The sequence below is a fragment of the Gopherus evgoodei genome, chromosome 14, assembly GCF_007399415.2.
Source record: "Gopherus evgoodei ecotype Sinaloan lineage chromosome 14, rGopEvg1_v1.p, whole genome shotgun sequence".
Lineage (NCBI taxonomy): Eukaryota > Metazoa > Chordata > Testudines > Testudinidae > Gopherus > Gopherus evgoodei.
Window position 1 is genome coordinate 27,653,453 of NC_044335.1, and position 25,351 is coordinate 27,678,803.

The 25,351-nt window shown below is 40.9% G+C and overlaps 1 protein-coding gene across 2 annotated transcripts; it reads left to right on the forward strand.

The window, feature by feature from the left end:
• On the forward strand, positions 1-24,334 carry EIF2S2 (eukaryotic translation initiation factor 2 subunit beta). 2 transcript variants are annotated; one of them, XM_030533026.1, is made up of 9 exons: positions 1-218; positions 11,206-11,386; positions 13,267-13,370; positions 14,686-14,821; positions 15,193-15,293; positions 17,534-17,682; positions 19,510-19,566; positions 21,205-21,290; positions 22,337-24,334. In XM_030533026.1, exons 1-9 carry the CDS (start codon positions 204-206, stop codon positions 22,510-22,512), a joined length of 1,005 nt encoding a protein of 334 aa, XP_030388886.1. In that variant the 5' UTR covers positions 1-203; the 3' UTR covers positions 22,513-24,334. The 2 variants fall into 2 exon arrangements, with proteins under 2 accessions (XP_030388886.1, XP_030388887.1); XM_030533027.1 differs by lacking the exon at positions 1-218 and adding an exon at positions 842-938.
• Positions 24,335-25,351: the final 1,017 nt, after the last annotated feature.

Here is a 25,351-nt window from a genome sequence, read left to right on the forward strand (position 1 = left end):
GTGCATGTTGCGCTTGCGTACATCCGGGACCCGGCCGCTCTGTGCGCTTGCTGATGCAAGAGAGCTGAGCCGAGCGCGGTGGTGGCGGTAGTACCTCCGGGAGGCAACGGACTGGCTCTGTGAGCGGCGTCGTAGTGACCGGCTTCGGCGATTGACCCTCCTCCGATTCCGTAGCGCGCGCTGTGCGAGCCCGGCCCGCAGCCATGTCGGGAGACGAGGTAAGGGGCTCCCAGCCTGAGGCCTGCGCCGCCACCATGCGGGCAGCCGGGCCTGAGGCCTGCGGCGCCGCCATGTGTGGGAGCCGAGCCTGAGGCCTGTGCTGGAGCAGAGAGGGGCCGGGGCTGAGCCGGGCGCGGGTCGCTCCGCGCGGGACCTGTCCCGGGGTTGTGCGAGAGCCGGAGCGGGCCTGTGTCTCTGCCGTCGGCCCCTGCTGGGTGTGGGGGAGCGGGGCCTGGCAGGGCGGGGCCGACCGCTCGCCGGGTCGGAGGGGGCTTGGCCTCGCCTGCTGAGGGGAGGGGAGGTCACCCTCCTCAGGCGGTGGGAGGACGAGTGTGGCGGCGGCTGCGCTTGTGCGGACGGCCCTCGGCGCTGCACGGTGGGCTCGGGCCTCTGCTGGGAGTGGAGGCTTCAGGCCTGTTCATGGGGGGGTGGGAACCAGGGGATACCCCTCCCGGGGAGGGAGAGTTTTCTCTGCATCCCTGAGATGCTAACGAAAAATTAGTTGTTTCTGTCTATTAAGTAGTCTCCTTTCCCAGACAAAGCAAGGGGGTAGGAGGAGGAGAAGGAATTTAAAAAACTGGACTCCAGACCCTGGCTGGGCTACTGTACTAGTCTGTGTAGATGAGATATGGCCCGGTCATTGAATAACTTGCAGCGGTTGACGGAGATATTTTCTACAGTACCAAGTGCTGCTTCCCACCCATCCCAGCAGTTTGCCAGTGAGTGAGCTTTATAACACTAGTAATAGTGATTATAGCTTAAAGGAGGGGGAGGGGAAGAGGAGAATAGCTATATTGTTTTGATGTGGTCCAAACAAAGTTGGTTTCACTTGCCAAAAACCAACAGCAATTCTTGACTGTTGATTTGATGAAAGCTAGAGCCTAGAAGAATGTGGTGTTGCTCCTGCTTGCATCAGTTAATAACTAGGAAATAATACTCAGTTCTTTTGTAGTGCTTTTGCTGTTTTTTTTCTGGGAGGGAAAGATGATTTTATTTGCAGAGGGGTTGCAATGGTGTGAGTGTAGTGGGGAGGGAGCTTTCCTCTAGTCAGTAACACCTTAATCTTCCTTCTTTTAATACTTACACCTGTTTAGGCCTGGTCTACACACAGTGTTTGTACTAGCATAATTACTTTGTATATGGATGTTAGTTTTTTACCAAGATAATTACACCAATTCAGTTCCTTGGGTGGACACAGTTATGTATAAAGATGTGTTTACCTGATATAGCTTATTCCCATTCCTGTATGGGAATAAACTATGCTGATATAAAGCACCTTTATGTTGGTATGACTATGCGTGCTAGGAGGATGTATGTGTGCAACTCAGTTTGTGTCTCTTTAACTGCTTAAAAAAATGAAGATTAAGCTACAGTTGATTGGAGGGCGAACCACTCACATTGAAACCCCTGTTTCCAGGGCAAGGCTAGCTTCTCACTCAAACTACTCCAGAATTTTCTGGCTTCTAACTGGTGCAAGCAGGGGCCAAATGACCATTGAAGGCTAAGCTCACTAACTGGAAGTTAGATGTACTTTTTCAGTTTGTATTTTATGCCTTTAACAGCACTCTGATGTGTTTAGTCAGTTTCATTGTTTCCATGTGTAATCAATATCAGGACTTGAAAATTCTAGCAGCCTATACCATGTAGGAAATTTTCATAAGCAAGGAGTATCACATTTGCAAAGCCTGAACTATTGTTTATGAAAATGTAACTATCTAGCCCTTGTGGCTCCAAAGATAATCTTCCAGATGCAGAATTGACAAGTGGCCCCATCCCCAATTGATGTTCATTTGGCAGCTGTGTCATACTTGCTTGCATCCTTTGGTGAGGGGGAAGCAGAGGAATCTCATGTTTTTACCTATGGGAAGATGCACAGGGCTGGAAGCCAGGAGGCAGTGAGTTTTGATCTTACCTTTTCTACTGAGTGTTGTTAATATTTGTATGTGCTTCACAATCCTTGTTACTGACCAGGGCCTCACACCCTTAGCCTGGGAGACAGGCAACTATCATTCCCTCATTTTACAAACAAGATACTTTGTGATGCCCGTCTTAGTTAACTTCAAGCACAGCTGGGAATAGAACCCAGGGCTCTAATATGACAGAGCTAAGTCTTATCCACTCTGCCTTTTAGAATCAGTGTACCAAATGTATGTGCTTAACTAGCCTGGCTATAACCACAGCTCTAACTACTAGATCGCAGTTTGCTCCCAGAGCCAAGAGTAGGAGCCAGGAATCCCGATGTTGAACATTCCACTGCTGTCTCACAAATAGTTGTGACCCACTGACAAAGAAAGGAAGCTTCATTCTTGAAGTTGTGTCAGTAGTTCTTATTTGGGGACTGGATGACCCAGAGCATTATCAGAGTTGTAGAGCCAGTCACCGGTTTGAATCCAGCCCAGCTCAGGCATGAAAAATTGTTCCCATCCAGTGTATATGTGATACCCTCATACTCATTTCATATTGAGGTCCTCGCCTATCACAAATTTTCCACCGTGGTTTACACTAAGTGACAGGTTGACAGAGGCCAGAACTGCATCCGTGATGGAGATGAACTGTCCGTGTTAGCCCTAGCAAAGTAGTGTGCATGAAACTTGCCCTGCTACTGCCCAGTAGATGAAGGTGACTCCCTTCATCAGAAATCAAATAGTCCCATATCTGTCATTAATATGATTTTAAAGTTATTTATGTAACATTGTAAATATGTAAATTAAGTCATTAAATTATTGACATATTGTTACACAGATCTGCATGAAACTTGGAGTCTGTATAAGTGTGACTTGAGCGTAAACTAGTGTTATATCTGCCTCAGACTAGGACAGTTTTAGTGCCTATACTGGTAGCTTAAAACTTTTGCAAGCTGCAACAAAGTGAAAACTCCCAAGTTGCTCATCTGTTTACACTTGTGCTATACAGAATTCTGTGGGGAGCACTGAAACTGGCAAAGCTAGCAGCAGAGGCAAGCACTGGAGCTGTTGATGAGAGGAGAACTCAACTGAAACTAGGGGATAAGTATGGTAGCAGGAATATGCCCCAGTTGAAGCAGCCAGCATGTGATGAAATCATAGGGTACTGGCCCACTCTTGCAGTGCTGAGAGGACCTTCTTTGGAAGGAACGATAGTGTGTGTGGCAGAGGGTCGTCTTCATATTTACTAACCAGATGGCATGGGGTCCAGTGACAGCACTGTCATAGAAATTCGAGTATGTTCTGCATTCCCTGCAATTTGGGAATTGCATTGTCTTCTCACCTGAGTGTTGCCTTTGGACAGTGGGACTCTGGCTTTTTCTATTGTCACTAAGTAGATTTACTTTTCCCTGACTACGAGGGCTCTGAATTTTTTATTTTATAATTTTTATTTATTTTATTTTTTGATAAGGGAATCAGTGGATATATGTGGGATTGGACAGGGGAGAGAGAGATGATCTGAATTAGGAGAGATTAGTGTAGTTGACAGACTTTTTGGCTCTGTCTACACTACCGCTTCAATGTACTGACATCGATACACTGGGGGTTGCTTTAGCGGGTCTAGTGAAGACCCACTAAATCGACTGCAGATTGCTCTCCAGTTGATTCCAGTACTCCACTCCGAATTAGAAGAGTAAGGGTAAGTTGATGGGAGAGTGTCTCCTGTTGACCCAGTGCAGTGTAGACACTGCAGTAAGTTGACATGAGCTACTTTGACTCCAGCTACGTTGTTGGGTCGATTTACATGGTAACATAGACATTGCTGTTGGGGGAAAATGAGGTGGAAAATAGAAGGAGAAATAGGAGGCCAGGGGAAAATAATAGAGGAGGTAGTACATAGAGCAGCATAGGGAAAGAATGATGTGAGTGGCTTTTAGGTTGTAAGCTTTATGGGATGGGGACAGTCACATTTTGTTTGTGCAGTGCCTAGCACAATGGGACCAGTCTGGTTAAGACAGGGGTTCTCAAACTGGGGGTCAGGATCCCTCTTGGGGGTCACAAGATTATTACATAGGGAGTTGCGAGCTGTCAACCTCCACCCCAAACCCCACTTTGCCTCCAGCATTTATAATAGTGTTAAATATATAAAAAAGTTTTTAATTTATAAGGGATGTCACACTCGGAGGCTTGCTATGTGAAAGGGGTCACCAGTAAAAAAAAAAAATTTGAGAATCATTGGGTTAAGATCTTTAGGTACTCATCATGGCAAATTCAAATAGGATTTTGCCAACTTGCAGTTTGAGTGCCACTGGGATCAATCTCTGGCTAGATCCTTAATGTGGTCTGCCTGGATATTGAGTTAGATCCCTCATTGGCAATCATCATCCCATTGAATCTTTTGGCATACCTGTGGTTGCTGGGCTTGTAGTGGCATTCCTTGGTAAACAAGCTTTGGAAATTGGCCTTTTCTGATAAGGTCTCTCGGTGCTACTACTATTTAAATATTAAAGGTTTGGCAGAGAACAGGAAACAAGAAAGCTCTGTGGGACAGTGAATGCCTTTTTAGTGTTTGCATGCTTCCTATTGCAGTCCCTGATTGGAGCTCGTGGATGATGCAAATAATAACTATACTGCAAACAATACAGGAAAAGATGCACCATAAAGAAAATATGAAAAAAAAAAGTGCAGTGAAGCATGGGGGGGAGAGAAAAGATTGAGGTACTTTTTAAAATGTGTATTAAATAGGAAGTTTTAAGTGCAGGGGATATTGCTTGGGAAGAAAGATGGCAGCACAGATAACTGTCACCCTGAATGCTTGGCTTATGCATTGTCTAAACAAGAAAGTTGCACTGATTTCTCTTAACTTAATCTTTACACTCCTTTAATGCATGTAATAGATAATAGATTAAATGCAAGAACAGATATGTAACTGTTGAAGCATAGGGCTAGGGTATTTCTGCATGTGGGATATCTTTTCCCCACCTTCAGATATCCACACATGATACAGGCTACTTCTGAATTTTGTTTCTATAACCAAATCTCCCTACAGATTACAACCACGCCTTTTCTGCGCACAAATCTAGCATTGTTTCTATTCTGGATAGAAATCTTAAGCTTCCTGTCTCTCTCATTCCATTTTGACTCATGAGCTTCCCAGGTGCCTCTTTAGCAGCGGCACTTCTCAGCATAATTTGGAACTTGTATTATGCCATGAGTCTTCCCAATAATGTTTGTTTTTATTGTACCCATCTCTGCTATTCAGGTGCTTTACGAAAGGGCGATACAGCTGTCTCCTTTAGAAATGACAAACTCCATTGCAATCCATTTAAGCCTCTTAGTTTGGATCTACATAAGCAAACTTGTAGCTTAGCATAATGTTACATAATATGGTGACAAATGTCTAAATGCTCTAAATCCACAGTACATTTTTCATCGTTGATACCACTGGTGGAGCTTGCTGAATTACAGCTGGGAAGTTTTGAATGGGTTACTCTGTAGCCTAACTTGTATTTTTTAGTAAAAGTCATAGTACATGTTTGGGTTTCCCCTTATTCACGTAAATAAACCTGTGTCTTAAAAGAAATCCTGGAGAATGTAAGCAAACTTTCATTTACATATCCCCCAAAGGATGCTTTCCCATCTGGAAGGAGCCAGAGTGCGATGTGCTTGGCTGTCCATGACTTTCCCTGCCATGATGCCTATAGCAGCTTGATGCCTGCTGCAAAATCTCCCAAACTATAAGAATCTCCAGGTGGGGAGATGTGAGCGGTTTCTGGCCAGGCAAAACAAACAATGTGACAGGACTGAGTTTGGCCCTGTATTTATGTCTGAGAAGCTACAAAGGGTTTGCTTCTGGTGTCTTACAACATATCCTCGTTAAATTTAGTCATAAGTAGGGCTGCCAAGCAATTTAAAATTAATTGTGTGATTAATCGCACTGTTAAACAATAATAGAATCCCATTTATTTTAATATTTTTGGATGTTTTCTACATTCTCAAATAGATTGATTTTTGTTACAACACAGAATACAAAGTGTGCAGTGCTCACTTTATATTTACTTTTCATTACAAATATTTTCACTGTAAAAAACAAGAGATAGGTCAATTGAAATATACTAACACAAGTACTGTAGAGCAATTTCTTTATAATGAAAGTTGAACTTCCAGATGTAGAATTATGTACAAAAAATAACTGCATTCAAAAATAAAACAATGCAAAACTTTCTACAAGTCCATTCAGTCCTACTTCATCCAATCGCTCAGACAAAAAAGTTTGGTTTCAATTTGCAGGAGCTAATACTGCTCATGTCTTGTTTACAGTGTCACCTGAAAGTGAGATCAGGCATTCGCATGGCACTGTTGTAGCCGGCATAGCAAGATACTTATGTACCAGATGCTAAAGATTTGTATGTCCCTTCATGCTTCAACTACCATTCCAGAATATATGCGTCTGTGCTGATAACGTGTTCTGCTCAATAATGATCCAAAGCAGAGTTGACTGATGCATGTTCATTTTCATCATCTGAATCAGATGCCACCAGCAGGAGGTCAGTTTTCTTTTTTGATGGTTTAGGTTCAGTAGTTTCCACATTGGAGTGTTGCTCTTTTAAGACATCTGAAAGCATTCTCCATACCTCACCCCTCTCAGATTTTGGAAGGCACTTCAGATTCTTAAACCTTGTGTCGAGTGCTGTATCTGTCCTTAGAAATCTCACATTGGTACCTTCTTTGCATTTTGTCAGATCTGCTGTGAAAATGTTCTTAAAAAGGACGTGCTGGGTCATCATCCGAAACTGCTGTAACATGAAATATGGGAGAAAGCGCGTACAACAGAATAGGAGACATACAGTTCTCCCCCAAGGAGTTCAGTCACAAATTTAATTAACACATTTTTTTAACAAGCGTCATCAGCATGGAAGCATGTCCTCTGGAATGGTGGCCAAAGCATGAAGGGGCATATGAATGTTTAGCATATCTGGCATGTAAATACCTTGCCACATCATCTACAAAAGTGCCATATGAATGCCTCTTCTCACTTTCAAGTGACATTGTAAATAAGATGCAGTCAGCATTATCTCCTCTAAATGTAAACAAACTTGTTTGTCTTAGCAGTTGGCTGAACAAGAAGTAGGACTGAGTGGACATGTAGCCAATAAAGTTTACATTGTTTTTGAATGCAGTTGTGTAACAAACAAAAAATCTATATTTATAAGTTACACTTTCATGATAAAGAGATTGCACTACAGTACTTGTATGTATGAGTACTTGTATGAGGTGAATCAAAACATATTATCATTTTTATTTGTAATAAAAGTAATATAAAGTGAGCACTGTACACTTTGTATTGTGTTATACTTAAAATCAATATATTTGAAAATGTAGAAAAACAAACAATAGAATACCAATTTACATTTATTAAATATTTTTGGATGTTCTACATTTTCAAATATATTGTGCACTTCAAGGCAGAGAGAATGATTCACAAGTGTGTATAGCCTAATAATACTACTAGAGGAGAAGTACAGTGTACAAAGGCTTGGAATGTACAAACATCTTGTAAAAGACATTCAAGCACAGAATTTATTAGCCAGTTATACAGAAACACTTAAAATGCTCATAGTTTCAGAACTTCAGTCCTCACCCTCATGTACTTGCAGCGCACATGCGGTATCTGTATGTTGCCTGTACTTTAGATAATAGCCAACATGTGAAGTCTTCCTCACTTCAGTAGCTTAGCACAGTGCTCTGTGAACTGCCTGCATAATTACATGTGTTGAGACCCAGGCAATGAGGGATTTGGAAAAGTAGCCACCAAGCAGTGGAGAACAAAAATTTTTTGACAAGAGGTAGTTCCATGAAAAGAAATATTGGATAACCATTATCTTACTGGAATAACATAAGTGAGGTTAGTAGCTGAATACACAAGTATAAAAATCTTAATTTGTAGAACTGCTGGGATAACTATGTTACAAGGCAACAAAACTTACTAACATAATATGTTGGTGGTTCTGACCGTGCTACTTACTAGGGCAAGGCCGTGAATGAACTCTTATCTTACTGGGTTGTTGCATCAGTGGCCTCAACCCGTGTGTGATGCTGTCACATTTAATAGTAGGGTAGATACCCATGAGCAACAAAATGTTAGGCTGTTTGGTCTGCCAGTCTATAAAATCAGGATTAAAAGGAGAGGCAAAACATTAAAGTATGCTGGAAATTTAACAGCTAGTATGTAAGCATTCTAAAAAACAAACTGAGTGGTTATACCAAATACTCATGGTCCTCAGATGCAAGATAGTAAGGGTGGCTCAGTATTGAGGGCACTAGTCTGGAACTTGGGACACTGGATTTAGTTTCCTCTTCAGCCCCTGACTACTTCTGTGACCTTGAGCAAATCACACAGTTTCTTTGTGCCTCAGTTCCCTATTTGTAAAATGAGGATGATAATCCTTTCTATCTCACAAGGGTGCTGTTAGGATAAATTCATCAAAGAGCATCAGAGGCCCTAGTACTAATTAATTGAGGTCCTATAAATAGTTTAGGTTGCAATCATCTTTTTGTACATGGAACAACTGTTTATCAGGGATGCAGAATCAAAGTACGGAGGGTTAGGAGCCAGAGACCAGTATTTTTGGTGGAGGGACCTTGCCTGTATCACGCCTTGCCAGGAGTATTTGAGCTCAAGCCTGTCTTTAGAGTGTTTGTGTCCCTTTTAGGGTATGCCCATATTCCAGTGTAAGCTTGTGCTTGAGCCTGGGCTCAAACCTAGTCCTCCCCTTGCATCTACACTGCAATTGCTCTAACCCAGGACCCCAGGCCCTGCAGGGCTGGAGGGTCTGAGCTCAAGTTAAGCTGAGACCCAGGGTACAAGCCCTATTGCTTTGCAATATAGACACAGCCCTGCTTTTAACTCATGTCCCAGGAGTCAGCCAAGAAGTAACCCACAATTCCATGGGACAACTTCCTTAGTCCTCTCTATCCCAACAATCTGCAATCCGCTCTATCGAAAATGGAAGCCATCCCCCTTTGCCAGCAGCAGCTCAAGTCAATGTTAACCATAGATTAGATTATTAGGGCTGGAAGGGACCTCAGGAAATCATCTAGTCCAACCTGCTCAAAGCAGGACCAATCCCCAACTAAATCCTCAAATGGCCCCCTCAAGGATTGAACTCAGAACTCTGGGTTTAGCAGGCCAATGCTCAAACCACTGAGCTATCCCTCCCCCTAGTCTCTTCTGATCAATGATCTGCAAGCATGCTCTCAGACAGAGACTCCTGGATTTGTAGTGGAGAGTGAACTGATCAAGCCTTTTGCAAAGCAAACTGCTTCCTGGTAATGTGCAGGGCAGGCAGTAAAGTTTCCCCACAGTGCACCATGAGGTTAGTGGGACTTGACCAGCTGACCTGTGTTAGGGAACCGTGGGCTAGAACGACCACTTTTCAGGGAGGGGCAGGGGATGAGGTCCTTGGGATGCTGGGATATGGTTACTTTGATTCAAGTTTGTGCATTGCAACATGGATGCCCGAGCCCTGGGTGCTAGCATGGGTTAGTCAAGTCTTAACATGGTATTAAAATGCAATGGAGACGCTCAAACCCATGGACCAACTGACCTTTGTTAGGGAACAAGTCCCACTAACCCTTGGCATACATTACAGTGTAGACATACTCTTAGTAATAACCTTTTCTGTGATGATTGAAGCTGAAGAATAGAAATAACAGATAATTGAGGAGTGAGTGATGTAGGCCTTGTCTACTCTAGTGACACTTCTTTGAAAAAATTCTCTAGCCTCTGACACAGGTTCAGCATCTCATGAATGTAACCTTTCTCAGACGGAGTTCTGCTTTACACCTAAAACATAGGTCAGCCTAGCTACATTGCTCAGGAATGTGAAAAATTCACACCCCTGAGAGACACAGTTAAGCTGACCTAATTCTTGGTGTAGACACCAGTAGGTTGATAAATTAATTCTTCTGTTGTCCTACCTACCACCTCTGAGAGACGTGGATTTACTGCAGTGAAGGAAACCTCCCTTAAAAGGAAATGCAGCTGGAGGCCAATCTACCCTAAGGCTCCCAACTCTAATACCTGTTCAGCTGAAGTCAGGGATGATAAAAATAGATTTTTTTTTATTTAAATCAGATTTTTTAATTTTGTTTAAAAGTTTTCTTTTTAAAAATAAACCTGTTTAAAATGAAATCTAAATTTAATACAAAATATGTTAAGGACTAAACTCTTGTAATCACAGAACATTTAAATAAATAAGTATGCTGAATCCATGAGTCTCTATTAAACACTTTTGAGTTAAAGATTGCTTTTCTATGTAAAGAGGGATGTTCTCTTAATTCTCACTTTTGAGGTAAAGCTCTGTAAATGTGGCACAATAAGTCATGTGCCATATTACGGGCTTGATCTGTGGCGGATATAGGGGCTGTGCTACTGGGTGCAGGAGACTGGCAGAGACATCACAGGCATTGGGACTCCATCTCTGATGCCAGGAGCCCTCATCATGTACCTCATCACTAGGTAGCAAAAAGATTTACCAAATTTAGTGTAAATGCTTTATTTAGTTATAAATCAACATATTTAGTGGTTAAATCAACCAATGATAATTCACCTTACTGTAGAAGATAACTGAAGTACAAATAGAGAAGTTTATGAAAATCTATTTAAATTAAGACTTTCCACATGGGTCATTTAAATCCTGATTTAACTCAAGTGAACTGGTGTTAAAATGGCTGGAAACTTTTGAAAAATTTCACAAAGTGTGGACAAAACCAAAGAGCCTTAGTGCTAGAATAAAAGGTTACTTTAGAGATATGTCCTGGGACAATCATGCTTCTAAACAAGCACTTGGAGTCATGTTAACTTAGACTAGTTATCAGCTAACTCAAGTTAAAACATAACCATCAATGATAGTATAGACATACTCCCACTTTGGGCCAAAGCCTAAGGACTACAGAGTTAGCTGAAAAGAGTGCGATACGATAGCCTCTTTCAGAGTAACCTGCATAAAGTCTGCTGGTGCTACTGTAACAAATTAAATGATGGTAAATAATGTTGCTAACGAACACGTGACTTTTACAGATGATTTTTGATCCCACTATGAGCAAGAAGAAGAAGAAAAAGAAGAAGCCCTTCGTGCTGGATGAAGAAGGAGGAGAGACACAAGCAGAAGAGACACAGTTATCAGAAACAAAGGAGGTGGAACCAGAACCAACAGAGGACAAAAATATAGAAGCTGATGAAGAGGACAGTAGGAAGAAAGGTAGAGTGAAACATTTCAGTTGGCAGTTTCAAAACATAGCTTCCAGCTGTGTGTCCTCAGGGCATGGGCTGTATATAAGTACATGAGGGCAGTTGACCAAAATAAGGCCTTGATTCTGATTGGACTTCTAGTACTGCTGTAACACAAATATGTAAAAGTGTGATTTCTTCTCTCTCCTTCTTGAGCTTGTCTGCTGTACTCCTGTAAGCAAAATGGTGTCTTAATTTACAAGAACTCTGCTTTCTCCACTGCAACTGAAGTCTTTGTCATGAACAAAATTGAGAGGTGCTCTAAAAACTGCCAAAATTCTTGTGGTCTGCTGTATTATAGTTCTAGTTCTTTGTATTCTGAACCCATTTAATGTAGAGCCAGAAAGCAGTTGCAATAATTTCAGAGTAACAATAAAAATTGGGAGGGGAAATACTCAAAATCATTGCAAGATAAGTTTTTCTTGGTGTCCTGGTCAATGACAATAGCCAGTTAATCCAATATTGTGCTCTTCAAGATCTTGCAAGAAATAACTTGCAGTTGTGTTAGACTCACTTTAACTGAAGTTAACCATATTGAGATGACCTGATAACATGAAGTAAACTGAAGGGACATTACTAACTTAAAATCACATTTGTGTGTAAAATTAACCTGGTACTGGTAACACCTAAAATGATTGAAAAGGCAATTTTATGTCTTTTCTACATTATTTGTGAAGTCAAGCTTCTCTATCAAAAGCACAAACTTTCCTTTCTGTGGTCAGTTTCCCCTTGTGTGAGGAACAGCAACAGGGAAGATGAAAAAATAAATAGGAAAACCTGATTGTATGCCACAAAAATTGTCAAGGGGTATTCTGTGGAATGTGTAGCACTTGTAACTACTAAACTAGCTCTTTTTTTAACCTGACTGGTTTATCCTAGTGAGTAGGTGTCCCTTTAAGTCTTTCAGAGGTATTGTTTTTGAGAATTCGTATCTGAACCAGAATACTTAGGGTATGTCTATACTGCAGTTTAAGCCCAGGGTTAGTGAGACTTGAGTCAGCTGACCCATGTTAGGGGACCATAGTCTTGACCATCCTCATTTTATTTGAACCCTGTGTTAAGACTTTTCTCTAACAGGTGCTCAGACCTGGGGTTCAGGCATCCACATTGCAGTGTGCAGACCTGAGTCAAAGTAACCATATCCCAGAGTCCCTAATATACACCACCTTCCTCTCTCTCTCCCTCTTTCTTTCCCCCTCTACCCGCCCCCACCCCTCCACCCCAAAAAACAACAAAAACAAATGTGGCTGCTCTAGCCCTAGGACTGTGGTGCACTGTGGGGGGAAAAATGTACTGCCTGCCCTGCATGTTACCAGGAAGAGGCTTGGTCAGTTTGATCTCCGTTACAAATCCAGGAGGCTCTCTGATAGTGCACTTGCAGATCAGAGATCAGAAGATAATGGGTTAACACTGACTTATGCGGCTTACATTGGCAAAGGTGTGTATGTGGGCCGTGGTTTCCATTTTCAAGAGTGGACTGCAGGTTGTTGGCATAGAGAGGACTAAGGAAGTTGTCCCATGAAATGGTGGGATACTTCAGCTGACTCCTGGGACCTGAGTCATGTGCAGCTGTGTCTATACAGCAAAACAATAGGTCTTGTACTCTGGGTCCTGGCTTAGCTCAAAACTCAAGCTCAGACCTTCCAGCCCTACAGGGTCCTGGAACCATGGGTCCAAGCCCTGGGTTAGCGCAACTGCAGTGTAGATGAGGGGGAAATGAGTGGAGCGGGGGAGATTAGGTTTGAGTCCGGGCTCAAGCATGGGTTTGTACTGCAATGTAGACACACCATTAGTTGCTAAACTGGTAACATGATTGCTAATCCTGGTCTTTTCAACTTTCTGGTTTTTTAGATGCATCAGATGATCTGGATGACTTAAACTTCTTCAACCAAAAGAAAAAGAAGAAGAAAACAAAAAAGATGTTTGATATAGATGAAGCAGAAGAGGGTATAAAGGTCAGTTTATAAGGATATGACCTAGTTTGTATAATGTAAACCAAGTTGGGCTTACTGAAAATTCTCCCTTTCTCATCCGTGTCCTTGTCCTGTGCCTGCATCTCACTCTTCCATTCTTTTAAGATTGATAGTTCAGGAATTCCTTGGCAGTCAGTCATCTTAATTAGCCAGATGGATCACTATTAAATGATATACAATGTTTCTGTTATGTACACTTGGGACTAGCTGAATATATTTTTTACAATGTTCTTTTCTATGCAAAGCGTAAGGGGCGAGTTAGTGTTTAGTAAGCATTCTAGAGATGTAATCCTGTAAAATGTGTGTGTCTACACACACCCACCCACCCATCTGGTGTTCAGGTTTATAATTTCATTATTGTTTTTTGATTTGAGAAAAGTAATGTGGATAATGCCAGAAGCCGTGTGCATTACGTTTCACTGAAGGTCAACTTTTCAAATGAAGGGCTAACAGTTTCCCCTGTAAAATCTTTGTTTCTGGTCCTCATGGTTTCTTTAAACATTGGGGTAACTTTAGGGAGTCCAGGAAGAGTGTGTGGTATTTTTACTCTTGACTCCTGAATCTGACAGGTAATATATCTCATTGAAGCATGGCTGATAAGCCTAAAGAGCAGCAGAGCAAGGATACGTGCTATACCATATGCACATTTTTCTGCCTTCTACCCTAAGGGAAAAAACTTCCCCTCTGACCTTCACAGCATATCTAAGCTCTGTTATTCTGTGTTCTTTACGTGTTCAAAAGCTTCTTTATATGTAGCAAGAGCAGGATTGGAGGAAAACTTTGCCTTCAGTTTCTCTAACACATGGGATCTCTTACCCTGGTTGTGTGTCATTAAAGGTTTCCAGCCACACTAAGTCAAAGGTGTTATGTGACCCTGTACTGGTCAGTAGTTCAAAACCTATTAACCGGCTGCAGTAGGGAATGGCTATAGTTGGTCACGTGACCCCATGTTATTTAAACTGTTCAGCAATCCAAGGGAATAAAATAAGCCCTATTCTTAAAAAAATAAAGGTTAGACTTTTATATTCACAAATGCTGATTTGCACATGTGCACCAGAAGATGCACCCCAGCTATGCATGCAAAGTTGTGCATTTAAAAATCTGGCCCCAAATTCCATCTCCATAGTATAACTAGCAAGGGGATGTTGGTCATCTACCTTTAGCATAATCTAGATCACGCCTTCAAATTTAAATCTGTCATATTTAAGAACTGCTAAGGATTTTCTGTCTCACTTCCAGCGTGCTATGTTGGGTGTCATTTTCATATGTTCTGGCTGATATTTTTTTCTTTTTGTAGGATTTAAAAATTGAAGGTGATTTCCAAGAGCTGGTGGAACCAGAAGATGACCTTGATATCATGCTTGGCAACAAAAAGAAAAAGAAGAAGAATATGAAGTTTCCAGATGAAGATGAAATATTGGAAAAGGATGAAGGTAAAACCAACGTACCAAGAGGTTAAGTCCTGGCTTTTTCTGCTGTTGAAAGTGGGTAATCTTGCAAATAAAGTATTGTTATTGCCTAAATAGGCACAGTTTTTTAGTTAAAATGCCATCTCCTTGTTTTGGGATTTACTATTATAAAGTTTAGCAGCAAAATAATATCTCAATAGTGGAGTCATGTGGTCCTTGTTTATAGTCTGGTCATATCCATCAATGTGTGGAGGAAAACTTTGGCTCACAACATACATTTCTTGGGACTCTTCTTATGCAGGCTGCTAGAAACAGCATTAGCACTGTGTCCAAGAAGTCTACCTCTTTTAACAACTTGTTCTTCATGAATCTCAAACAACTTTTCTTTCCCACAGCTCTGGAGGATGAAGACAGCAAAAAAGATGATGGAATTTCTTTTAGCTTTCATACTGGACCTGCATGGGCAGGTTCAGAAAGGGACTACACGTACGATGAGGTAAAGTTAAAATTCTTTCCAACTATTTCCCAAATCCAGCTGCACCAGTGCTAATTAATGTCCACATATTCTGTTTCTAACTTAATCCTTAAGTACATATTATCAAAGGTTTCTGGAAACATTAACAAAAATAATTAGAAACACAAAATTGCTTTAAAAATACAAAACAAGAACCTGATCCTGCAATCAGATCCATCTGGGAAGTCCCCCATGCTCCACCACTTACTTCATTAGGGGTCCACATAGACACAAGGATTTGTGCAGATCAAATTATGGGATTTGTGCCCAAGTGTGAAATAAGCGCAGAAGCTTTTTAAATAATTTATAAAGTGTAAATGTTTCCCTCAAGAAAGGTCAATACAAATTTAAACAAATTTGTATTATGCGTGCTAAGAGCAAATTTTAGACCAAGATTCATAGATTTCAAAGCCAAAAGGTAACATTGTGATCATCTAGTCCGACCACCTATATAACATGGGCCATAGGATTTCCCCAAAATAATTCCTCGAGCAGATCTTCTAGAAAAACATCTGATCTTGATTTAAAAATTGTCAGTGATGGTGACTCTATCGTGATGTTGGTAAACTAGTCCAGTGGTTAATTACTCTCTCTTTTAAAATGTATAGATTATTTCCAGTCTGAATTTGTCTATTTTCAACTTCTAGCTATTGCGTTATACCTTTATTTGGTAGATTGAAGAGCGCATTATTAAAAATTTGTTTCCCATGTTAGTGGAAAAAACATCATTTTGGGGAAATGGTGCAAAAACTAAGTGTCAGGGGGCTTTTTTATATGCAATGTTGTGGCCTTGTTGGTTCCGGGATTAGAGAGACAAGGTGGGTGAGGTAATACCTTCTTTGGACCAACTTCTGTTGGTGAAAGAAACAAGCTTTTGAGCTTATGGAGAGCTCTTCTTTAGGTCTGGGAAATGTTCTCTGGGTGTCACAGCTAAATACAAGGTGGAAGAGAGAGTTTTGAGTGTAAATAGTTAACACACATTTCCAAGGACCATTCAGGGGAAGTGGCCAGTTAACACCTCTCCAGTCATAGAGGGATGGGAAAAACTTGGTGTATGTGTTACATATTGTTATAATAATCCATAAATCCAGTGTCTCTTCAGTCCATGATTTTTAGTATCTATCAATGTTGCGAATTTAAGCTCCCAGGCTTGGCTTTTGAAGGTATTGTGAAGATGAGGACTGAGAGGCCAGAGAGTGATTGCTTTGTGTTGGCATATGTAGGACCCATGGATCTTAAAAGGTGTGTTTGTGGGAAGTGCTGATCATCTTATCAGTGGAGTTATAGCTACAGGTTTTGCATCTGTTTTGGCAGGTTCTGGTGCTGCTTTGAGTTGGTGTCTCCTTGTCTGTGGGGAGCTTGCTTTTGATGAGCTTGGAGAAGTTTGGGGGGAGAGAGTTATTTGAAGGCCAGAAGAGGTGGTCAGGAAAGATTTATTTCAAGATGTGGTTGATTATGGGTTGTAACTGTTTAATAATAACCTGTATGGGATCCAGTGTAGGATGGTAGGTGACAGCTAGGGGTGTGTGGATGGAGGGGTTTTTATTTTCATATTGCAGCAGGTTCTCTTTGGGTATTTGGGTGGCCTGTTTCATGATGTAATACACTCCACCAGAGAAGTATATGGTGGGCTGTGGAGAACAGATTTCTTGGTGTACTGGGGTGATCTGGATTGTCTGTTGGCTTCCATTGTTGAAGTTGATTGTGGTGTCCAGGAAGTTGATGCTACTGTTGGAATGTGCTAGAGAGAGTTTAATGAATGGGTGGTGGTGGTTGAAGTTGCGATGGAAATCGGAGGGAGTTTAGGTCACTTGTCCAGAGGATGCAAGTATCATTGAAGTATGGTGCATTTCTCCAGAAATTCATCCTCAAGATGACCCATGAAGAGATTAGCGTATTGGGGAGGCCAGATGGTACTCATGGCTGTTCCCATGTTTTGGACAAAGTGCGTGTTGAATGTAAAATTGTAATGGATGAGTTTAGTGGGGGTGTGTGTGTGTTGTTTTAAACATACAGTTGAAAGTATGCTGGGGAAAAAGTACATTGTTGGAAGTTCAGTCTGGCAGAAATATGATCTTAAATGCTATACCACTTAGTTCCATGGTAGTGGAGAAATTATACACATCTCTAGACATAAAATACAGCAATATAAAACGTTTTGTGGATGGCAGGGCAAATTATTGACGGTACGCATGTTGATGTAAACATGTCTGTTCCCGCAGTTGCTGAATCGAGTATTTAACATAATGCGGGAAAAGAATCCAGACATGGTAGCTGGAGAAAAAAGAAAATTCGTCATGAAACCTCCACAGGTTGTAAGAGTAGGAACCAAGAAAACATCATTTGTCAACTTTACAGATATCTGTAAACTGTAAGTTTGGCAGCTTTTAAGATCTCTCGGGGGCACAAAGTAGGAAATACTGTGGCCTTCCTGTGGTGCATAGTTAGTGATTGTCTGATTGCATGGACTTGCAAAAAGCTATATTAAACTATTTGTTAATGACTAAAATTGTAAATGACAGAATTGGACACAGTACTCCATCTGAGGTCTCCCCAGTGCCAAGTAGAGTGGGACAGTTACCTTCTGTGTTTCATATACAGTAGAACCTCAGAGTTATGAACACCAGAGTTACAAACTGATTAGTCAACTACCCACCTCATTTAGAACCGGAAGTACACAATCAGCATCAGGGACCCCAAAAAAAGCAAATATAGTACTGTGTTAAATGAAAATTACCAAAAAAGGGAAAGCAGCTTTTTATTCTGCATAGTAAAGTTTCAACGCTGCATTGCATCAATATTCAGTTGTAAACTTTTGAAAAAACAACCATAATGTTTTAAGCAGATTTATGAACTTTTCAGAGTTACAAATAACCTCCATTCCTGAGGTGTTTGTAATGCTGAGGTTCTACTGTACAACACTCCTGTTAATACACCCCAGAGCCCTTTTTGCAGCTGCTTGAAATTGACTCTTTCGATTCGTGATCCACAATTTGTAACCCATCAGATCCTTGTGAGGAGTACCACTGCTTAGCTAGTTATTCCCCCTTTTGTCTTGGCGCATTTGATTTTTTCCTTTCTTAGTCTAGTATTTGAATTTGTCTTTATTGAATTTAATTTTGTTGATTTCAGACCAATTCTCCAATTTGTCCAGGTCATTTCGAATTCTAATTATGTTTAAAACAGTAACCATGTAACTGATTAAAATGTTGGTTACACAGTTAAAGGTTTGCCTGGGGAGCTTTGTGGGGGAGTGTGGTGCAGCCCCCGGCCCCATGTTTTCTACAGAGCTCTGCTGCTGTCCCCGGGCCTGGGGCTATGTTGCTGCCCAGCATCATGGTGCACCCGGGGTCCCCCCAGCTTGGGTGTGCCAGGATGCTGGCCAGCAGCCCAGAGGAACCCTGGACATGCGGGGCCGGCAGCCTGGACTGTGGGTGGAGTTTAACTGTTAACAAAAACCAATAAGCATCAAGCCTATTGGTTAACCAGTTAAACTCTTACATTCCTAATTCTAACCCTGTCCTCCAGAATGCTTGTAGCCTCTGCCAGCTATTTTATCTGTAAATTCTATAAGCATACTCTTTACTCCATTATCCAGGTCATTAGTGAAACTGTTGCATAGTACAGGATCCAGGACTGACCCCTGTGGGACACCACTAGATGTCCTCTCCCAGTTTTACAGCAAACCAGTGATGACTTTTTTGAATAGTCTTTCAACCAGTTGTGCACCCACCTTATAGTAACTTCATCTATGCCACATTTCCCTAGTTTGCTTGTGAAAATGTCATGTGGGACCGTGTCAAGCCTTACTAAAATCACGATATCACTTCTGCTGTTTCCTATCCACTAGGCCAGTAACCCTGTCAAAGACGGGAATTAGGTTGGTTTGGCATAAATCATTTTTGACAAATCCATGCTGGCAATTCCCTATAACTCTATTATCCTCTTGGTGCTTATAAATTGATTGTTTAATAATTTGTCCCTGTACCATTCCAGGTATTGAAGTTAGGCTGACTAGTCTATAATTCTCTTAGCGCTATTCCAGAGATAAAATCAGAGCCCTAGTGGTGCCTACACCTTTTTATAGGCTTGCCATTCTGAGAAGTTCTTATCAATTGTGATTCTTAAATTTCAAGTTCTTCAGGAAGGTGGAAGTTAAAAAAGTGGAGGTTAAAAATAACTTGACTTTTATTTTTAGATTGCATCGTCAGCCAAAACATCTCCTGGCATTTTTGTTGGCTGAATTGGGTACAAGGTAAGTAGCTTGTACTTATGCTTTTGAGTGCCTTCCTCCTTCCCACTCCTTTTTCTTATCCAAGGGTGCCTTGGTTTAGCAGTCCTGATGTACTATTTGGGCATGATTTCTTCCCTCTAATGGTGTGAGTGGAGATGCTACATGGTAACTCTCCTCTCTCTTCAGGAGCCTCTATGCCAGGAGTTCTCGCATCATATTTTTTGTTGGCCTCAAGAGTGCAGCCACCAACTCTTGCTGGTGGCTGCTCTGACAATTTTTCCTAAAATACTTAATTAACTTTAGGAAAAACAAATAAATATGCACAGGTACATGTCCAGATCACTGTAATCTGTTTCTGTACAGTGTGTGGTTTTTTTTTAACAGACTTAATAAAAATAGTGTGCAGTTGTCTCTATTCTTTATTCAACCTAAACGGAATAGAAACACAAATAAGGTGCTTTGAATGTTCCTGTCATTTTTCTTTTTGTTTCTATTGCTTTTTTTTTAGACTTGCAAGCTTCTAAGTGTGCTGTGAAAAGTGATATTAACAAACCTACAGATACCACTTTTCACAACAGACTTACTCAGCCCCCGCAAGCCTGGGGACAAATTATCAACTTGGGGCCAGAACCCATCACCACGCAGCCAGGGAATGGAGCTCGAAGCCTGATGGCTGGAGCCTGCCACCTGAGGGCTGAAGCCCGATCCCACTGTCCCTGGGAAGGTGCGGAACTTGCTGGCTGCCTGTTCCTCCACCTTGTGTCTCTCCAGAGGAGGGCAGACTTTGCGTCTCCCAGTCACTGCCCAGGAGGCTGTGGCCATGAGAAAAGCCCCTGGTGGCCGCATTTGAGAAATGCTGCTCTATGCTGTGTGTGGTTAAGTCGGTCTGGTAGGTCAGGGAGGAGTTGTAACGAACAGTGCCGTTAGTAAACCATCTATCACAGTATAAAAGAGCACTTCCTGGATGGATTTTGCATGACTTGTTGTTTTATCCATTTTCAGATTGCACAGTCGTTGCTAGCTGTCTGCAAAAGACAAGCATGACTAGACTTAAGTGCTATTATCTGTAGATATACAGAGAACTGAATAGCCTAGTCACAAAATACCTGACTAATTTTTAATGCCTATTAGTTCAGGGATTGAGCTCCCTTCTCCTCAAACTAATCTTACAGAAAAGCTTCTAAAACTTGGTTTGAAAGATCACTGCTAACGTTCTTTCTCACTTGCATCAGCATGGCTAGAAAAATGGTTTGCTTATTGCTATTACAACAATCTATCGCGAACTTCCTCTGAACTGTGCTATAGTGACTGTTTGTCAGATCAGCACAAGTACCAGGTTCACAATACCATTGAAGAGCTTGAGTATTTTTGGGTTTCGTCCTGTGTGCCAATTAAGCTGTCTTATTCACAGTAGTTATTGAATTCAGGATTTATGCTTAGATGACATTGCACTTTGAATCCCTGACCATTAGTGAAATTTCATCAGTTTCTTTTGCACAGATTAAATCTTGCTGATTAGATTGCTTTTAGTAAGAAGCTCTGTGCCCAAGCGTGCATCAATTCACCTATTCCATGTTTCAGATCTCATATCAAGTTGTAAAGAACGGACAATATTGTTCTGATTTGCACATTATTGAATTCATTTTTCTTTTAAATTAGTGGCTCAATAGATGGTAACAACCAACTTGTAATCAAAGGACGATTCCAACAAAAACAGATAGAAAATGTTTTGAGAAGATACATCAGTAAGTACAGTTCCCTCTCCTACAAGTTTCTCTTCCTAGCATCTCTGTTATCTTTAGAAAATTCCTTTTATCCTTGCTCAGTCTTGTACATTTAAAGTTTGCTCAGTTTCTTATGACCACTAAAATTCAGTATAGTGTCATTTACATAGAAGTAATCATTACACCTACATTGATTCATTTATCTTTTTATGATACATTTTGATACCTGTTTTCAAGTTGTACATGAGAAGGCTGTCTTTATTTTAAACTGAGTCACTGGTATAAAGAAACAGATCACCCCAGCCCAGTTCTGGTCAGGATAATTCTACACAGCTGGAGATACTAACGAATACATGTCTTTCTCACGGTGTTATAATGGAGTAATTATAGATTACTTGGTCCTTATAGCAATAAACAAGTGGACTGGAGGGAGGCATTAGTTTGGCTCTGTCCATGGACTGAAGACATGGCGAGAAAGCTAGTGAGAATATTGAAGCATTGCTTCATGCCAATGCTTTCTCAGTGACTTTCTTGCCTTGGCAAAGGGCTGATGGAGGTACTGTAGCGGGGATCTCTGGCTACTGTATGTTGTACACACAAATCGTTTTACCAATAAAATGTGTATACTACTGTTCAAAGGAAGCTTCATGAGATCATCTCCTCTAGCTCTATAGTCCCTTTCTATGCAGATCTGACTTTTTAAAGCGCTGCTTTTCTAACAAGAGATGTTGAGATCTGGAAATGCTGCCTCAGCAGGGAAGGCGTCTGCAGGTAGTAAAAGATTTTGTTAGAATCCACTTTTTATAGCATTGGTGTCAGCGTTCAAGGCAGGCAAAACATACACCTTGTTAGCACAGGAACTAATAATAATCAGTAGCTTGGCTCTGCTTTTGAAGTCCATGTACTAACCACATGCAACTTCTGGGATACTACTTAACTGCAAAAGGTTTGTATAGTAGTCATGTTTTAAAAAAAGATTGAAGTAGCATTTACTAGTGATTTGATGCCTCTTCCGGTGATGCCTTACTGCAGTACCTTTCAATTACAACTTCATTTCTTTTCTCCAGAGGAGTATGTTACCTGTCATACGTGTCGGTCACCAGACACAATTCTACAGAAGGACACAAGATTATATTTCTTGCAGTGTGAGACCTGCCATTCTCGCTGCTCTGTTGCCAGCATCAAAACTGGTTTCCAGGCTGTCACAGGCAAGAGAGCGCAGCTCCGTGCCAAAGCTAACTAGTTTGCTAATTGACACTGGATTTTGCAATGTGTTCTGGGGAGATGTGACTGGACAGGTTTACAATCGGAGTGGATTTACCATTGTATTAAAAACAAGATTGTAAAAGATACCAAGATATTTGGCTTTTGATTGATTGATTGATTGGTCTGTGAAAACCTTGCAAGATGCAGATCCTCAAGCTTTCACATACATTTGCTCACTGAATATATTTTACCAACTGTCAGAGAAACGTGATGGGAAAGGAGGTGCTTTTTAATCCATTCATAGACTTCTGTAAAATGCAAGATAAATTAAAGTTATTATAACAGTGACTGTCTTTCATTTGAATTTTTCCTCCAGTTTTTCTCTCTAAGCTGTACCTGACAATTGCCATGAACACAATTTTACTATGACTACATGCAGACTGTGTTAATGAATTATGTCCAAAGAGCAGGATAAGACTTAAGCACACACTTCAGAGTGTCCTTTTTTCATTTAGCAAGCTCCTTTTTAGGGAGCCTATAGCTAGAACAGACAAACTAGTTGTTATACAAAAGAGATACTGGCTGATGCCCAATGGCTATAACAGTCATGTCCATGTGTAAACTGTTTTTTTTTTATATACATGTAAGGATTCCTGGTTACTTTCCCTCACTACTCCTGTGCTTTCATCCTTTGCTGCTATGAGAACTGGCTTACAAAGTTATAAGCTGTTCAGCGTCAACTTCCCTTAATGTTTGTGTTCATACAGCTATTAAGGACACTTTATTTGCTAAATGCCGCTGAACAGTTTGGTACAGTTTATTAAGGAGAAAACATAACCCTTAGGTAGTTCAGAAGATCAGCCTGGATGCCATGTTGGTACTGAATGTACGCCTAGTGAGTTGGTAAACTATTGTAAACATTCACAGTGTCACTGTACTAAATTTACAGATTCTCCTATGTGAATTTCTCTCTCTTCTCACTTAATTCTGTGCCTTGCACTACTTTAAATAACTAATCAAGTTAAATGAAGCAAAAATGAACAGGTTATATCAGTAACTTTTTATTACATACTAGCTCCATTACAATGGAAATGTCAAAATAGTGTCAAATTTTAACTCGAGACTAGCAGTTGTTTTGGGTTCCAGATTTAATACACAAAAGTTGTATAGTGTAAGACATGCACCTTTCTCCACTAGCAGAAGGTGTTTTTAGAAAAGAGAATTCTGACACTGATTTAAAAAAAACAGTAACCCACTGAACTTAGTGTAAGTCTTACACACAGCTGTACACTCATCTTACTGTCTAGTACATGCAGTAAATGCTGCTCTCTTCAGTTTTCTTGCCTAGGAATCTAGTTAAAACTGTTTAAACGCTAGCTGGGAATAGGAAAGCATGCTTTCCATTTTAGTACTGTCACCTACAAAACATGATTTCTATTTGAATAACTAACCTCTAAAATTGAAGTGTAGTGCCAGTCTAGGGAGTAATTCGGCAGCAGGCTGGTGGCTTGATGGGAGTTGAATGGCTTCCCTGCATGTAACCATAGTATCTATCTATGCACCTAGTAAATGAAGTGTGGATGGCCATATTACTGACTCATTTTAAGGCTGAAATTGAAGGGTTTCTGTTCTGAGTTTTTTAATCTTTATTTGTATCTATACTAATATAAAATCCAGTTTTGCTGGTAAACCATTTTTATTTGCTATTTGGAAACTACTTGACAATACAGTGCAGTTAAAGTCAAGGTTTTATAGCTCGTTTCTTAAAAGCATTTTGAATTTGAAGAGTGAGCTGTAACCAATGTTGGATATTTCTTTAAGTGAATAAAACCAGGATCAGTGCCTCTTGTGTAACATAAGTATTGTAGTTCTGTTTTCTTTAACAAATAGGATGGGGCATTCTTCTATTGGAAATGAGGCTGGGGAGTAGGGGAGACACAGAGCAGCTGGGGTGCACTGAAGTAGTCTTTAAACTAATTTACATTGAAAACAAGCTTGCTTTGTCATAGGTATGAAACCTTTAACGACTCAATTGAAATCCAGTCAAATGAATGTGCTTGGTCTTGAGTTGGTGACACATTTTAATGCATTAAACAAGCATGTTTCACCTCCAACTCTCCCATATGCATGCATTTAAAATACCATGTTGCTACTGAATTATCAGTCAATTACACTATCAGTCAATTGTTTGCATACTTTTATTGTGTAATATTACCAGTTCAGTCTTTGAGGAAAATTCAGAGAGGTTAAGCTGCTGCAGCTTTTTCTTGTCATTGCCCACCCCGCTTGCCTTGGTCCAGTTTACAGTCTTGGACTTAACTCCTTCCTGCCCCCCTTATAACTTAATTTGTGGCGAGGAATTTCTTAAACTAGGATATGTGCATGTTACACACTCCTGGTAGTGCTATTTCCTGCTGTGCCGTGTCTTCCAGCCAACGGTACAGAGTTCCTCCCGTTGGCTCATTGGATGAAATCCAGAGGACGGGTAAGAAGGGTGTGTTCAGTGAGGTGAGATTTTAAAAGGATGAAATCAATATAACTTACAATTAAAGGGTACCAGGAAGTGAATTACACCAGCTTCTGTTTTGCCTCAGAATTTGACTTTTAAGAGTAGGCTCACTTTCTTTGTCTTCTCATCATTACGTTTGGAGCCCTGTACTTTTGTTTAGTCACTAAACCCTGAGCAGATGCAGTAGTCACTGTCCCCATGACAGTATGACTTCTAGACTAACAGAAGTATGCTCCAATACTTCTGTTAGTCTATAAGGTGCCACAGGACTCTTTGCCGCTTTTTACAGATCCAGACTAACACGGCTACCCCTCTGATACTTGTCCCCATGAAAACAGTTTCCTCTGCATTTAGGAGTATGTGGGAT

What these genes read in the sequence shown, in the direction of transcription:
- EIF2S2 (XM_030533026.1), top strand. An exon ending in AATATTGGAAAAGGATGAAG is followed by an intron (nt 14,822 to 15,192) that starts GTAAAACCAACG and finishes TCTTTCCCACAG; the next exon opens with CTCTGGAGGATGAAGACAGC. An exon ending in GGGACTACACGTACGATGAG is followed by an intron (nt 15,294 to 17,533) that starts GTAAAGTTAAAA and finishes CTGTTCCCGCAG; the next exon opens with TTGCTGAATCGAGTATTTAA.